General features: G+C 42.4%; 1 protein-coding gene across 1 annotated transcript in view; it reads left to right on the top strand.

Annotated features, from left to right (window-relative positions):
* Window positions 1–16133, top strand: part of NAA16 (N-alpha-acetyltransferase 16, NatA auxiliary subunit) — a 64520-nt gene extending 48387 nt beyond the window's left edge. The window contains exons 15-20 of the mRNA XM_040341315.1: window positions 2720–2913; window positions 7812–7920; window positions 10279–10377; window positions 10453–10596; window positions 12455–12552; window positions 15732–16133. Coding sequence (XP_040197249.1) covers window positions 2720–2913; window positions 7812–7920; window positions 10279–10377; window positions 10453–10596; window positions 12455–12552; window positions 15732–15932 — 845 coding nt within the window. The 3' untranslated portion in view covers window positions 15933–16133. The remainder of the gene's footprint in view (window positions 1–2719; window positions 2914–7811; window positions 7921–10278; window positions 10378–10452; window positions 10597–12454; window positions 12553–15731) is intronic.
* The last annotated feature ends 1912 nt before the right edge of the window (window positions 16134–18045 follow it).

Raw genomic sequence — 18045 nt, 5'->3', positions numbered from 1 at the left:
GTATGTATGTATGTGTATATGTGTATATACCGTATTTATCGCGGTATAACGCGCTCCCGCATATACCGCGCACCCCTAAAGTTGCCCCCAATCCTGTAGAAAAAACGTTTTTTTTGTACTTCCAGTTTTGGTGTCTTGCGCGTCTGCGGCTTCGGGTGTCCTCTTCGTCGGGTCCGGCGTCCTTCTGCGGCTTCGGGTGTCCTCTTCGTCGGGTCCGTCGTCCTTCTGCCGCGTCCTCCCCGCTCGTTTCCGGCGCCGAGTTTGAATACTGCGCCGACATATACAGAGCGCAGTACACTCGTGTATTGTCGGCAACTGTCGCGCTGACGTCCAGGACGTGAGCGCGGAAGGTGCCGAGACTGCCCGACTATACCCGAGTGTACTGCACTCTGTATATGTTGGCGCAGTATTCAAAACTCGGCGCGGGTATCGGCGTATACCGCGCACCCACGATTTTGCCCTGATTTTCAGGGCAAAAAAGTGCGCGGTATACGCCGATAAATACGGTATATATAAATATTCAACTTTTTAATTCATATCATTCATTTAACTGAATATGAATTTAATGCCGGCTGTTATAGGCACCTTTTAGGCTCGGTTCACACTGCAGCGATGCAGGAACCCTGCAAATTCAGTATGGGTTCCCGCATCGCATATCAATACATGCTGGGAGTATCAATACAAAGTTATTGACACACCCAGATCAGTTTGCATATTGCAGTGCAAACTGTCAATTCAGTCGGGAATCGGATCACATGGGTTTCAACGCCCATGCGATCCGATTCTGGTGTGGACCAAAAAAGGGTCTTGCATGAGTTTGGTCCAAATGCGATGCAAATTCAGCCATACTATCTGTATGGCTGAATTTGCATCGCACAGACATTGCATGTGATTTGCAGTGCAGTGCGAATTGCATGCAAATTCTGACATCACAGCAGTGGGAAGCGGCCCATATCGCAAGAAAAATGTATCCCTTTAAATTCTATGTAGGTCTGCACCCTGAACTGTTTGGCTTCCGTTGTGTTAAAAATCCAGCTTAGTGCATTTTTCATCAGTTAAAAAAAATGCACCTCACAGTTGAAATGCCTTGAAAACGCAGCAAGAACGCACCAGTGTTGCGTTTTTAATGTGTTTTTTGAGTTACATGACCTATGAAAAACAGACAGATAATTTCGGTGCCATTATCGGCACCTTTTTCTCTTATCGGCCAAATGCCAATAACACCACAAATGTTTCAGTGCATCTCTACTTTAAAGCATATCTGAACTCAGAGTAGCATGCTTCCTGTGCTAGGGTGACAACATTCACTCACTATACCGTGTAGAAGCTACCTTGCCCCCCCCTAGGACAAACACCTCCCCCATCTCTTCTTTGTTCTCTTCTGTAGTCCTCATAGATGGCTAATAAAATGCAACTGATAACTTCCAATGCTGTTTGCTTTTAATTGTTATGATCTGACAAGATCAGTGATTTGTTTGCACTCTACAAAGGCATATAACAAAACCCTTTCAATGGCATATTTAGAATGAACCAACAGGGACCAAATAAAAGAAGTTAAAGGGGTGTTCCAGCCTGTTTTTAAGTTTATTAAAAGTCAGCAGCTACAAAAAGTGTAGCTGCTGGCTTTTAATAAAAAGACACTTACCTGCTCCACGGTTCCAGCGACGCGCCGGCCGGGGCTCTGCTCCTCGCCCCCCCTTGCCGGCCGGCGTCTTCATTTCTAGTGTGGGCACCCGGCAGTGACAGCTTTTGGCTTCACGGCCAGGCACCCACTGCGCATGCGCGAGCGGCGCCGTCCGATTGGACAGGCGCTCGCCTACAGGGAGGGGCTGCAATAAGGCGATTAAGCTATTCGCCTTACCAGCCCCTCTGCAGAAGGAGGAAGTGGGACAGGAAGTCCCACTCCTCCTGAAGCCCCCCCCCCCCAAAAAAAAAATTGCATGCCAAATGTGGCATGTAAGGGGGAAAGGAGTGGATTAAGCAGAAGTTCCATTTTTAGGTGGAACTCCGCTTTAAGGGTTTACATGCTCTTTAAATGAGAGCCTTTTCTGACATCCAAATAGCCACTAGAGGGAGCCTTCAATATGGTGTATGAGATTTTATCATGGAAATGGTGCATTTCAAAAGTGCTTTCGTGTTAACATTTCAATGCTTTGATAGTCACTAAAAATACACGATCATTTCCTATTTAAAGTTCCACGCAGATGTACAATTCTGCCATTTAACACATTTATGCTTTCTTTAGAAACCAAATAATCCTGCACACAAAAGTAAGAATAGTTGAATCTGCAGCAAGCAGCCAAATTTTAAACATTTTGTCTGGCATCACATGGGGGGTTATTTACTAAAGGCAAATGCACTGCAAATACACTTAGAAGTGCAGTCGCTTTAGGTCCGAGGGGGGACATGCAAGAAAAATAAACAACATTTTAGCTTGCACATGATTGGATGATAGAATCAGCAGAGCTTCCCCTCATTTCAGATCTTCCCCTCAGATTTACAGCGACTGCCCTTCCAAGTTCACTTGTAGTGCAAAGTGGATTTGCCTTTAGTAAATCAACCCCCTGGTTAGTTTTCTTCCATCCACACTTACAAGGTACCCACTGATGTCCGTTTACATTGATCAGTGGCTGCAGCTGATTTTGGAAGTCCTACACTGATCGAAAATCTATAATCCTGCATACGAAAGTAAGAATCATTTCTGTTCATTTTTGTACAGAAAACCTCTCGGCCAAGGAACTAAAAAAAGTTTTAAGTAAACAAAGGAGAGCGCAAAAGAAGGCTAAACTGGAAGAGGAGAGAAAACATGCAGAGAGAGAACGACAGCAGAAGAATCAGAAGAAAAAGAGAGATGAAGAGGAGGAGGAAACAAGTGGGCCTAAAGAAGAACTTGTTCCTGAAAAACTGGAAAGGGTGGGCTATCCTGTTATTTTACATGTAAAACTGTATTCTTATTGTTGCTGTTCAGTTCTGAAAAGAGTGTGAAGTACCTATTCATGAAAATATTCAACAGTTTGAACTGTTAAAATCGATTGAACTGCATCTGTTCCTACTATGACTTAATTTGTGTTTGATGGCATTAAGGCCTCATTTACTCGTGTATACCAATCGGTAAACCAGTGCCTAGAGCCATCTGTGTTTTAATCCATTCATCAGACCCGTTGGGGCAGGGTTTGACAAATTTGCTTGGAATCTAGGAGCCAGCTAAAAAAGTTAGGAGCCAGAAAATGCGCCCCGTCCCGACGAGCTTGCGCACAGAAGCGAACACATACGTGAGTAGCGCCCGCATATGTAAACTGTATTCAAACCACACGTGAGGTATCGCCCCGATCGTTCGAGCGAGAGCAATAATTCTAGCCCTAGACCTCATCTGTAACTCAAAATATGCAACCTGTAGATTTTTTTAGACGTCGCCTATGGAGATTTTAAAGGGTAAAAGTTTGTCAGCATTCCATGAGCGGACGCAATTTTGAAGCGTGACATGTTGGGTATCAATTTACTCGGCGTAACATTATCTTTCACAATATAAACAAAAATTGGGATAACTTTACTGTTGTCTTATTGTTTTATTAAAAAAAGTGTATTTTTTTCCCCCAAAAAAAGTGCGCTTGTAAGACCGCTGCACAAATACGGCGTGACAGAAAGTATTGCAACGATAGCCATTTTATTCTTTAGGATGTTAGAATAAAAAATTATATATAATGTTTGGGGGTTCTAATTAGAGGGAAGGAGATGGCAGTGAAAATAGTGTAAAATGACACACATTAGAATTGCTGCAATGCAATGTAATGTAATGCCAACGGCCACCACCAGATGGAGCCAGCTCACAGAAGCTTCCGAAGAGCTTGGGACTTCACAAGGCCGCAAAGCCGCGGCCTCAATTACCGGCCGTCGCGATAGCAGCGGGGGAGGTGGGGGCACACGGAGACACAGGATCCTGTGCCTCCCCCACCGCGCGATCGTGGCGGGCCCGCGGTGGCCGGTAATTGAGGCTGCAGCCTTGTAGGCCGCAAAACCGCGGCCTCAATTACCGGCGGGCGCCTGGTCACAATTTCTTGTCGCCAATGCGACCTGGCGCCCGGATATTGTCGACCCCTGCGTTGGGGTGTACAATTGGGGATTCGCTTGTAGATATCTGCAGGTCCAGGCAGCCTCACACGTGTCATTGATTTGAACAGGCTGCCCACACGTGGCTGCATGGAACACCTGTGCGGGTGAAGATGTCCCTTTAGTATCAATACGTACACCCTATGTGAATGAAGCCTAAAATTCAAATGTTGTTATTGGACTCGGTTCACTAGAAATATGCAGAGAAAATTTTAGATCCAAACATTGACACCCTACAAAAAATGGCATAGTTGCTGACAAGTTGAATCACATTTTTGGTTTAAATCTTTTGGGAAATCCAGTGATAAGATAACTTCTGGTCTATCCAGCTCATTTGGCCATAACAAACCGGAATGTTGGTGAGGTGCTCCCTAGATGGGTCCTCTTTAATGCACAATAAACCGATACCATGGGATTTGGGGATGAGTGAGTAGACACAAACTACTATGGGTAATGCTCATCACTAGACAGTCTGCCAAGTGATCCAACCCATCTGTGAATATTTTTATGTTTCTTTTAGACTTATTGGAAGCTGATCGCCATTGTTTCCTGTCACTTTAGATAGTTTATTTGGACTGAGCTGATCCAAACAAACGTTTTCCTTCACCAGCTGCTGCAGCGGCTATATGCACTGTATATAGCTTCAGCTACATACAGTACTGGTTCCCGCATGTGAGACGGAGACTTCCCATCTCACACGGAACAAAACAGACTGGGACTGAGCGGCGCTTAGCCATTCATAGGCAGCTTTGTATTCTGTGATTGAATATAAAGCTTCCTGTCATTGTCTGAGGTGGAGATTGTGATTTCATCAGCCCACCTCATTGAGAAGATCTATTATAACTTGGGCTGTTCACGGCATGGAAAACAGTACAACCCCTGAGAGAATTAACCTTACACTGCACTTCACTCCAGGAATTGTTCAGCAAGAATGCCAATTGTCTTATTGGAAAGAAAAATTGGCATAAGGGAGCTAATCTAATGCCCTGTACACACGATGGGTCAATCCGATGAGAACGGTCTGATGGATTTTTCCATCAGTTAACCGATGAAGCTGACTGATGGTCAGTCGTGCCTACACACCATCGGTTAAAAAAACGATCGTGTCAGAACGCGGTCACGTAAACCACGTACAACGGCACTAGGGGAAGTTCAAATCCAATGGTGCCACCCTTGGGGCTGCTTTAGCTGATTTTGTGTTAGTAAAAGACGATTCGTGCTTTTCTGTCTGTTACAGCGTGATGAATGTGCCATCTCCATAACGAACGCTAGTTTTACCAGAACGATCGCTCCTGTCCCCTAATTTAGTCTGCGCATGCGTTGATTTTAAACCGATGGACATGCCTACAAAAGATCGTTTTTTTTCTATCGGTTAGGTATCCATCAGTTAATTTTAAAACAAGTTTCACAATTTTTAACCGATGGATAAATAACCGACGGGGCCTACACACAATCGGTTTGGTCTGATGAAAACGGTCCATCAGACCGTTCTCATCGGATTGACCGATCGTGTGTACGCGGCATAAATGTATTTTATGTGATAGACCAACACAAAGTGGCACATAATTGTGAGGTGAAAGGAAAATGATAAATGGTAGTAAAAAAAATTATCTAAAAAGTGTGGCGTTCATTTGTATTCAGCCCCCTTTTTCTCTGATACCCCTTACTAAAATCTAGTGGAACCAATTGCCTTCAGAAGTCATCTAATTAGTAAATAGAGTCCACCTGTGTGTAATTTAATCTCAGTATAAATACAGCTGTTCTGTGAAGCCCTCAGAGATTTGTTAGAGAACCTTCCTGAACAAACGGCATCATAAAGGGCAAAAAACACACCAGACAGGCTAGGGATAAAGTTGTAGAGAAATTTAAAGCAGGGTTGAGTTATAAAAAATATCCCAAGCTTTGAACATCTCACAGAACACTGTTCAATCCATCATTCCAAAAATGGAAAGAGTACGGCACAACTGAAAACCTACCAAGACATGGCTGTCCACCTAAACTGACACGCCGGGCAAGGAGAGCATTAATCAGAGATACAGCCAAGAGGCCCATGATAACTCTAGAGGAGCTGCAGAGATCCACAGCTCAGGTGAGAGAATCTGTCCACAGGACAACTATTAGTTGTGCACTCCACAAATCTGGCCTTTATGGAAGAGTGGCGTAAAAGCAAAACGCTATGTGTGGCAGAAAACTAACACTGCACATAACCCTGAACACACCATCCCCTCTGTGAAACATGGTGGTGGGACCATCATGTTGTAGGGATGCCTTTCTTCAGCAGGGACAGAGAACTGATCAGAGTTGATGGGATGATGGATGGAGCCAAATACAGGAAAATCTTGGCAGAAAACCTGTCAGTCTGCAAAAGACCTGACTGGGACGGAGGTTCACCTTCCTGCAGGACAACAACCCTAAACATACAGCCAGAGCTACAATGGAATATTTTAGATCAAAGCATATTCATGTGTTAGAATGTCCCAGTCAATGTCCAGACCTAAATCCAATTGAGAATCTGTGGCAAGACTTGAAAATTGCTGTTCAGACGCTCTCCATTTAATCTGAGAGAACTTGAGATATTTTGCAAAGAAGAATGGGCGAAAATGTCACTCTCTAGCTGTGCAAAGCTGGTAGAGACATCCCCAAAAAGACTTGCAGCTGTAATTGAAGCGAAAGGTGGTTCCTACAAAGGAACTCTGGGGGCTGAATACAAATGCACGTCACACTTTTCAGATATTTATTTGGAAAAAAATCTGGAAAACCATTTTTATAATTTTTCTTTTCACTTCACAATTATTTGCCACTTTGTGTTGGTCTATCACATAAAATCCCAATAAAATACATATATGTTTTTGGTTGTAACGTGAAAAAATGTGGAAAATTTCAAGGGGTATGAATACTTTTTTAAGGCACTGTAACCTATGATCACATTTTCAGCAAATCTTACAGCAATAAAAGTGATTGAAAGTTCATATTAGTTTATGCTATGTATAGGTTTCTAAAATTATATCGGTAGAGGCATCTCTTTTTGTACATTCACTTCATCACTTTCCCTTAGTAAAAGCGGCACACAGTTTACACAAAAACACTGGCTAGGTACAGTCAACCATTTGATTGCCCTAGATATTTAACCCATTCCCAGCCAGTGTCATTAGTACAGTGACCGTGCATATTGTTCTGATCACTGTATTAGTGTTACAAGTTCCCAACAAGTGTCAGTGTCCGATTGTCCACCACAATATCGCTGTTCTGCTATAAGTCGTTAATCGCCGCCATTACTAGTATTAAAAAAAAATATATGTAGCAGACTACATGTTGGCCTAAATTTGTATTTATTTTTTATTATTGGATAGGATATATTTTATAGCAGAAAGTAAAAAATATATATATTTTTTTAATTGTCAGTCGAAAAAAATAAAGAAACGCAGTGGTGATCAAATACCACCAAAAGATAGCTCTATTTGTGGGGGGGGGGTGTTTGGGGGAATTATATAAATGTTATTTGAGCACTGCGTTGCATGACTGCGCAATTGTCAGTTGAAGTAACCCAGTGGCGTATTGCAAATAATTGCCTGGTCATGAAGAGGGGTAAACCTTCCGGAGGTCCAGTGGTTAAAATAGGATTTTATTGAATATGTTCGTTATGGTGCTCTCTGGGACATCACCGTGGCGGTGTTATTGACTGATCTTTATTGTGTCCCATACAGGTTGAAAATCCCTTAGAAGAAGCTATCAAGTTTCTTACACCATTGAAAAGCCTTGCTGCAAATAACATACATACGCACCTACTGGCATTTGAAATTTACTTTAGAAAAGGTAACTAAACAATCAGCCATATTTTTGAGCTACTTTAAATTCAAGGGTTAATAAAATCCCAGAGCAAATTTTGAAGAGTTGGCATGCTCCAGTTTACTTTTCTTTTCTTTTTTTTTTACCACTCCGCATACCATAATGTGTTAAACTATCGAGAAATATGGTTTATAGTTTGTTTTATGAAATGTGATTAATATTTAGAGAATTGTTTTATGTCCTAGACCAGGGGTGTCAAACTGGCAGCCCTCCAGCTTTTATGGAACTACAAGTCCCATCATGCTCCATCCTGATGGAGTCATGCTTTTAACTGTCAGCCTTGCAATGCCTCATGGAACTTGTAATTTCACTACAGCTGGGGGGCCACCAGTTTGACACCTGTGTACCTAGACATACCACCGAGACTAACAAAACACACTAAGCAGGGCGGCAGAGAGAGCATGGGAGCAAAACCATGGAGCATAACATACAGTGGATATAAAATGTCAGGTTTTTGTGATATAAAAAAAAAAAGAGACAGATTAATAATTTCACAACTTTTTCCACCTTTTAATGTGACCTATAAACTGTACAGCTCAATGGAAACAACAAACTGAAATCTTTACAGTAGGTGACCGCGATATTGTGTCAATCTTGCTCCCTTTCTCAGCGAGATTGACCACCTACGAGCCCCGTCGCGGGAGCCAGCGCCAAGCCGGCTCGCCGCGATGGGAAAAAGCCATCATAGAAGCAACGGGGATCCGACTTGGATTCCCGCCAATTCTAGCCGCGGCGTTTGGTATGAATAATGAGGGGGGAACTCCACGACAAATTTTAAATAAAAAACCGGCATGGGTTCCCCCCCCCCAGGGACCTTAGATCTGGTATGGATTGTAGGGAGAACCCCCTACGCCGAAAAAACGGCGTGGAGGTTCCTCCTCAATCCATACCAGACCCGTATCCAAGCACGTCGCCCGGCTGGTCAGGAATAGAGTGGGGACGAGCGGGCGCCCCCCCTCCTGAGCCGCACCAGGCCGCATTCCCTCAATATGGGGGGTTGAGTGCTCTGGGGCAGGGGGGCGCCTTGCGGCCCCCCTCCCCAAAGTACCCTGTCCCCATGTTGATAAGGACAGGGCCTCTTCCCGACAACCCTGGCCGTTGGTTGTCGGGGTCTGCGGGTGGGGGGCTTATCGGAATCTGGGAGTCCCCTTTTAATAAGGGGCCCACAGATACCGGCCCCCCCACCCTAGGTGAATGAGAATGGGGGTACATCGTACCCCTACCCATTCACCTGGAGGCAAAGTGTCAATAAAATAAACACACAACACAGGGTTTTAAAATAATTTATTAGTCAGCTCCGGGAGGTCTTCTCCACTCTCCGGGAGGTCTTCTTCCATCTTCTCCGCTGTCGTCTCGGCGCTCCCCGGTTCTTCTCCCACTCGCTCTCCGATGCCTTCTTCGGGGCTGGCAGCCGCTATCTTCTTTGTAGCTCTCTTACTAGCGGCGGCGCAGCCCGCTCTTCTTTGCATTCTTCTTTTCTTCTTATGTTGATGCGACGCTTCCTCCCGCTGTAATGACGGGTGCGCGGCTCACACCGATTTATATAGGCCTCTTATGACGTCGCAGTCCCATCATGCTCCGGGACCCCTGATTGTGTTCCATGTACCCTGATGTGCCACATGTGGCCTGTTGTGCTCTGATGTGCTGTGCCCTGTACCCTGATGTGCGCTGTGCCCTGTACCCTGATGTGCGCTGTGCCCTGTACCCTGATGTGCGCTGTGCCCTGTACCCTGATGTCACATCAGGGTGCATGGGGTACATCAGGGTACATGGGGCACAATCAGGGTACATGGGGCACATGACGTCACAATCGGGATACATGGAGCACATCAGGGTACATGGGGCACAATCAGGGGCACATGAGGGCACAATCAGGGTACATGGGGCACAGGTCAGCGTTTACTTGTTGTCGTCACAAGCACAAGGCGGCACCCCCAGCCCTGCCTGCGGGACATTTATAACAGGTCCGTGGGCCAGGACTTTGAGACCCCTGATTTAGAGGGAATGGGAGCCTGTGTGGCAGAGAGAGATCAAGTTCTGATCATGGACAGGGGACAGTGGAGGAAATGCAGGAACTAATTGTCAGTGGAGGGCAGAAAGGAGCATTGGAAGAAGATGCAGTGTTGCTTATTCAATAAGGCAAAACTCCACATGCAAACAGAGGTAATCCACAGAAGCTAATGTATGATTCAGTAAGCTAAAATGTGGATGCGGTACCGGTCTGCATATAATAATTACTGGTTTCACTTTTGATAACTACTTAGTCGGTGTGTATTTTGTCATCCTTCTATGCCTTTTGAACAGGATTTTTTTTTTTTTTCATAGGTAGATTCCTTTTGATGTTGCAGTCTGTGAAAAGGGCATTTGCCATTGATAGCAATAACCCGTGGCTACATGAGTGTTTAATACGATTCTCAAAATCAGGTAAAACCCTCTTCTGCAAGGAATACACTTTCTGTGCCTTTGTCTGTAACTAATGGGTCTCTTCCATTATTTCAGTTTCAGATCACAGCAATCTCCCAGAAATTGTGAATAAAGTCCTCTTACATGAAATGAAGAGTATCTTTACGAACAAGGATCTGGAGAGCTTCAATGAAGAGTTTCTCAGAAACAATTCTACCTCCATTCAGCATTTGCTTTCAGGTACAACGTCCTTGTTGAAATTGTCTCCACTGGTGTAAAATATATTTAGACTATGTAAATGAAGCTTAGAGTAACTCCACTTTTGTTGAGGGGGAAAAAATCCCCTCTGGGTGATCAACGTACATTTCAAGGATTTTAACAAACTTTGTTGCAAAATCCTACCTGTTTCTGCTCTGAAGAAAAAGCTGTTTATGTCGATGTGCAGAGTGCATCTGAATGGGAGTGACTTCTTCATTATTAATCTGCTGATGCACTTGCATTCTTTTAATTAAAAAAATCGAATTCTGCATTCCTTTAGACGTGATTTAACCCTTTCGGAATATCTAACCAAAATAAGAATGCCAAAAATCTAACTTGTATCTTAGTGCAGACTCAAAAAAACATAAAAACGGGGGGAGAGAGACGGGGGAGCACTCACATTTGCCACATCCATAAATTTAGAAGACAAAAGAAAGGGCAATTGCTCAAAAAAAAATAGCAATTGATGGTCGGATTTTGGAGGCAAGACGGGAATATATAAAAATATAAATTTTATTACAAAAATAGAAATTTAACAAAAAATACGTATAGCACAGGCTATTACCATGGGGTACTCTGTGTACAAGTGTTTGCAGCTCCATAGACTGTACTGTCTGCTTTGTGGCTACTAATATAAATAGTACTTGGATGCATGCTTCATACACCTGGCTGCTTATGATATAATTTATTGGTTTGCCCTGGAATTGAAACCTTTGCCTGGATTTTTTCAGATTTGGTTTCCACTTCTTTCTGTGTACCTGCGGTGTCCCCCTATGGTTTACATCATAGGCTTAGTGAATCCCCTTTTTCCGATTTTGGAGATTTTCCGATTTTGGAGATTTTCCGATTTTGGAGATTTTCCGATTTTGGAGATTTTCCGATTTTGGAGATTTTCCGATTTTGGAGATTTTCCGATTTTTGGAGATTTTCCGATTTTTGGAGATTTTCCGATTTTTGGAGATTTTCCGATTTTTGGAGATTTTCCGATTTATACTTGGACCTCCCTACACCACCTTTTGATATATCTATATACCTTTTTGGAATGCTCTGAGGTGTTCTGGATGGCTATATCCATTATGATGCTATAGACAATTAAATATATCCTTACATTGTTAAGTCCCTTCTGCTCGTCCTGAGGAAGCCCAACGGCAAAACGCGTAGACGATGTACAGAGCATACTGTCCATATATACTATACAATTTATATGGTTTTACTATCTTTATTCTTGTTTTTTGTTAAATTTCTATTTTTGTAATAACATTTATATTTTTATATATTCCCGTCTTGCCTCCAAAATCTGACTCTTCAATTGCTATTTTTTTGAGTAATTGCCCTTTCTTTTATCTTGGTGCAGATTTCTGATAAAATCAGTGAGCCAATCACACAGGCAGGAAATTACATTTCTGGGCACATGCCATACACCATATATGCAGAACGTTTCCAGATTGCCATATTGAATAGAATTTTACAGAAAATTCCAGTGTTTACAGATTGGAAAGGTAGTTGTTCAAATACAATATGGCTTGTGTAATACTTGTCTATACTATATTATATGAAAGTGGAGTTACCAATTAAAGGTTACCTGTATTGAGTTTCCTGATAATAAAATAGTGGCTAGATTTCAAATTCAAATGGCTGCAGGCATCTGATCCCCGACCAATACCGAGGCAAAAAAGGGCAGGCCTGCTGCCTGGTTTAAGTCCGGCTACCAAAAAAGATCATATTTCTTTTATAATGGTCAAATAATAATCTGCAGCTTGTGACCCCCTTTATATTTTAATTTACCCTGACCATGTTCTCTCCAATCATTTTTTTTTTTTTTTTTTTTTTTTTTTTGCAGGCGCAAAGATGATGCATTATCTTGACAAGTCAAGACAGGAGAAAGCAATTGCCATAGCTACAAAACTTGAAGACACTTTAAATGATAGAAATGTTCAGGTAAGGCTGGCAACTTGGTGGAATGGTCACACTCAGTAGCCAATGTGGACACACATACAAAATGTTGTATGTACTTGAGCAGAAGGCTGTAAGCTTCCTATGATGGAACCTTTTTGTCTTTGGCATTGTAATAATATAGGATTGCTTATCTGATATGCTGGGAACTAGGACCTTCCAGGTAGGGTTTGAATTGACACGTCAGAAGCATAAACTCCTGTACTGCTGCGAATCTATCACCAAAGTAAGATCTGTATGTAAAAGTTCAATTGTAGCATAGAAAGATCAGGTCTCCTCCTATGCAAGGCTTGACATGCACACTGGGCTGTGTAAATATCAGGGCTGGATGGACAAAAATATAAATCCTTTGTTAGGTAAAACGGCTCCCATGTACAGAGAGAGAGGAAAGAGCTAATTGCTTTTCAAGTAGTAGCTCCATTGTGCATGTGTGGGGAATAATACAATTATTACAACTCTCTTAATTCAGGAAAGCTTTGCAGCAAAGACTGAGTGTTTTTTTTACCTTCATGCATTCTATGTATGAAGATAAAAAACCCTCAGTGTGCAGCCCCCCTAATACTTTACCTAAGCCTGATCTTGATCCAGTGATGTGCACAAGACCTGAGACTCTCCTGGGTCTCTCCCTCCTGATTTGGGTGAGATGCAGGAGCCATTGGCTCCCGCTACTATCAATTGCAGCCAGTGAGGCGGGAGCAGAGGGCAGGGCTGAGCTGCACTCTGTCTTATGGATGCAGAGAGCTGGCTCTGGAGCGAGCACGCACGTGTGCCCCCCACAGCCAGCAGCTTGTCATGGGGGCACTCGGCAAGGGGGAGGGGCCCAGGCGTGGGACACGAGAAAAGGAGGCTCGGGCTGTTCTGTGCAAAACCACTGCACAAGACAGGTGAGTAGAACATTTACAATCACTTTAAGGTACTTATTACTGCCAGTTTTTAGAATCTATCACTTTGGCAGCAACAGATTCAAAAAGAATTGTCACCAGTTTGCAGATTAGGAAACTGGCTGTAATTAAAGTGGAGGTCCCGCGAAATAACACTTATTAAAAGCCAGCAGCTACAAATACTGCAGCTGCTGACTTTTAATAAATGGACACTTACCTGTCCAGCGCACCTGCGATGTCGGCAGCAGAAGACGAGTAATCGATCATCTCTCTGCTGCCCCCGCCGCCATCCTCATTGAGGGAATCAGGAAGTGAAGCTTTGGAACTTCACTGCCCGGTTCCCTACTGCGTTTGGTCCCCGCTGTCTCCTGGGACCAGTGTGTTTCCCAGAAGGGGGAGTGGGGTAGAGTGACTCCCGTGGGGGGGTGGGTTCCGAAAAGTGGAAATTCCATTTTTGGGTTGAACTCCGCTTTAAGACTAAATCTGAATTGGGTTACACAGAGAGAGTTCTCAGAGCGGGGCATGTCTGTGCTGGGACGCTGACATGAATGTTGCAGCTTCAAGCACAGGGCTTGTGATTGCTTGGATGCCACGACTTCCTAGCAACTGATTATTCATCCCCTGCCACATTCCACTGCTGGATGTAAACAAAGGGCGTGGATGCTTGTGACGTCTTTACCCATGGCAATTACCATATTTTTTACTGTGACAGAAATTTTCAACAAATTGGCTGCATAGTTATGACCTTCCTTGTGGGGGACTGAGTTTACACTGAGGTTGGCCTCAGAGGTGCCCCCCATGCCTTCATGCAACAAACTAATTTTCCTGTTTATTACATGTACATTAATTTCTCACAGACGGCACTGAATTCTTTTTGGGGGTTGGTTTAAACTGTAACCTTCACTTTCCTGAGACGCTTCACAGGAATGATTCCAGTTTTGGTGGAGAAGGCAGGGTGTTATAGCCTGTTGGGTTTTCTAACTCTTTAGGACTCTAGAGGGAATATTCATCTTCTATTTAGCGTGGCTGTGACAGGCTTAACTTCCCTTTTAGCCACACTTCAAATGTCGTGCTGAAAATAATTATTAATGTGCTCCTAATCACCTGATAGAAGGTACTGGTCACAGAAACGGAACACCCTGTAATTGTGTAGCGTGTGGAGAATTGGCATTGACCCAGGTAACTGGACAATCGGGTGAACAGCTCTAAAGCCAAGCTTCATATGTCACATACTAGAAGTGGTGGAATATTCCTGGTTCTGTTTAACTTTAAATAATTTGTTTGGGTTAAGCTAGATCAAACAACCTATTTTCATCGCTAACGACATTGTTGTGCGTTCTATAATGCACTGCAGTAGCATTATCTACATTCAGTAAGCCGCACCGTGTCCTGGCAGCAGTATCACCAGGACTTCCCATCTACCGCCAAGAGAGTTGGGCTGAGGTCTTCTCGACCATTCAGGAGAAGCCTTGTATTTTTTATCAGTGAATACAAAGTTCCCTCTAAATGGCCAAGGTGGAAATTGTGACATCATCTGCCTGCCTCTCCACCAATCTAAAGAAGGCTTGTGTTTTGTGATTGGGGGGGGCGGAGGAAAAAACACAAGGCTTCTCTTGAATGGCAGAAAAGCACTCAGCCCAACTCCATTTTAAAAAATTGCCCGTATTGCTGCCGAAACATAGACCACTAATGCTACTAGAGTGTGTTACAGCTCACACAACTGCCACATCGTTTAGTAATGGAAATAGTTGAAGCAAACTACTACTTTAGGAGGCTTAAGGGGTTGAACCTGATACTAGTCCACTCAAAAGGGAAAAATCTACTGCAGTTGCACTTCTTTGAATAGGCCATGTGTTTTGAAAGCATTTTTCCCCAAACTGTTTTATTTGACAGTTGTTATATAAATAAAATTGCATATGCAGATTGCTTATTTACATAACGTTTCAATGTACATACAAGAACTGAATAAATTAAAATAATATATATATATATATATATATATATATATATAATATGTATGTGTTTATTTATATATATATAATATTATATGTATGTGTTTATTTATATATATAATATTAGATGTATGTGTTTATTTATTTTTATATATGTATTTATTTATTTATTTATTTATATATATATATATATATATATATATATATATATATATATATATATATATATATATATATATATATACTTTAGGCTATATTTATAGCTATGGATCGATAGATACTCTGTGTATATATAATTTCTATATTTATCTTTCCCATTATTCTTGTACAGAGTCTGACAAACGTCTTGGAAGCTCTGCTTGATGGCAGCTTTGGAAGCTGTAATACTCAGTATGAGGAGTACCGGGCAGCCTGCCATAAACTTTTCCCATTTACGCCTGCCTTTATGTTATCTGCGAATGAGGAAGATTGTAGCACCGGACAAATAAACCACACCGCCATTAACCATGATGTACTCTGCAACGAACTCTAACACAGACAGCCCGCATTCAGGAGAAAAAAGTTCAGGGTTCACGTGCATTGAAATGCATGGCAGATCTGAATGTGGTTTGCTTTGTTGTCGCGGCCTTTTGGCCTTCTATTATTTCTCTCAATGAGCCTCCCAAAGAAAGGCCAATAGATCAGTATCTGTCATGTTTGCAAATGTACAGTCTTCAGTCTTTTTTTTTTTTTTCTTGAAGGAGTTCTTAATTACTCCCTCTTCTGCAATATGAACATTAAGACAGGGCAAAATGCTTTCCTAGAATGTTGCAAATCTAGTATATTTTGCATCATATGTAGCAGTTTTAGTTGGGGGGGGGGGGGCATACACTTAGCGCAAAGATTTTTACATTTTTTTTGGATTGATTTTAAAAACGAAACGGTTGAAAATGTAATTTTTATGAAGTCTCTTTAAAACAATGCGAAGTGTCAGTGACCTGTTCAGGGAAGCACCGCTGCCATGTGCTCTGAATAGGCTGAATAGTACTTGTTTGCCAACCATAGACACCGATCAAACACCAATCACTTTATTTTTAAAAGAGAATGCAACATATCAAGGAAGCAATATCAAAACAATATCTGTGTTTACTTGTAACTTGTGTGCGTTGTGAGGAGAGTTTTCAATTGGCTTTTAAACCGGTCAGCTGAATAAGCTGTCCATGTGGGTTGTTTTTTTCTTGTTCAGACTCATTATTTTCATTGTCTTAGCCACTTCCAGCCCAAGGACGTCATATGCCGTCCTTGACTTTCAGTGGGAATATCTGAATGATGCCTGCAGCTACATGAGTGTGCGCAATTGTAAAGCTTGACATGTTGGCTATCTATTTACTCGGGGTAACATCTTTTTCACCAAAAAAAAAATTGGGCTAACTTTACTGTTTTGTTAATTTTTTTAATTCATGCAAATACCGTGCGAGGAAAAGTTTCAACGGCCGCCATTTATTCCCTAGGGTGTCTGCTAAAAAATATATATAATGTTTAGGGGTTCTGAGTAATTTTCAAGCCAAAAAAATGATGATTTTTGGAGAGGAGTGCCAGAATAGGCCTGGTATGGAAGTGGTTAAATATATGTTGAGAGCAAAATAATGATGAGGCCTTCTGCAATGAGGATGATTTACAAGTGCTGTAATTTGCTCAAACAACCTTTCATAATGCCTGGATGTAGTATTGTAGGAAGTCAAAAGCTCCCACTGAATCGCAGTCTCCACTGTGGACCTCAACCACCGATTCTAGGCCAGGGTGTTCTCAAGCCACCTTTCGAGATCCTGAGACAAGTTCTTACTTTTGTGTCATATGACTAAAATCCTAGAGCATTAACCACTTAAGGACCCATTCACGCCGATATACGTCGGCAGAATGGCACGGCTGGGCACAATCACGTACCTGCTCAACTTCAGTCATCTTGGTTTTGTTGCAGAGGAGCTGTCTTTAAGACTAGTTGATATGTTAGACCAGGCATCCTCAAACTACGGCCCTCCAGCTGTTGCAGAACTACACATCCCATGAGGCATTGTAAAACTCTGACATTCACAGACATGTCTAGGCATGATGGGAATGGTTGTTCCTGAACTGGAGGGCCGTAGTTCGAAGACCCATGTGTTAGACCTTCAGATAAGACCTGCGTGAATGTGAATGGGTCTGAGATGAAAGGACTACTCATTTACCTGCCAGTTTAATTGTTTGGAAGTTAGAACCCCTCATACAACAGAATTTGCACTAACCTACGTGCTGTACTGACATAGGATTTGAGTGTGTAGGTTGCATGTTGTACTTAAGCGTACAGGATCACGTATTTCACAAAGCCCAAGCAGAGATGGGGCTCACTTATAATAAGCATTTATACTTAGTTTTGGCGAACACTGACACTTATTTTTTTTTAAATAAAAGCTAGGCTCAGTCCTTTGTTTATATTGGCCAGAAATCCATTTAATTTGCTGCCATTCCAATAAAGTGATCTTTATGATTGATGGAAAAATCTTTCATTGTGCCATCCTCTGTGATCTTCAGTAGTGTATGGTTGTGCCTTGGAGATTAAAAGCCCAGAAAACGTGAGGTGGTGGTTGATATATATATATATATATCAAATATATATATTTTTTTTTATA

This window comes from Rana temporaria, chromosome 2 (genome assembly GCF_905171775.1).
Source record: "Rana temporaria chromosome 2, aRanTem1.1, whole genome shotgun sequence".
Taxonomy (NCBI): domain Eukaryota; kingdom Metazoa; phylum Chordata; class Amphibia; order Anura; family Ranidae; genus Rana; species Rana temporaria.
The sequence above is the reverse complement of the archived record's forward strand: the minus strand, read 5'-3'. Positions and strand labels throughout refer to the sequence as shown.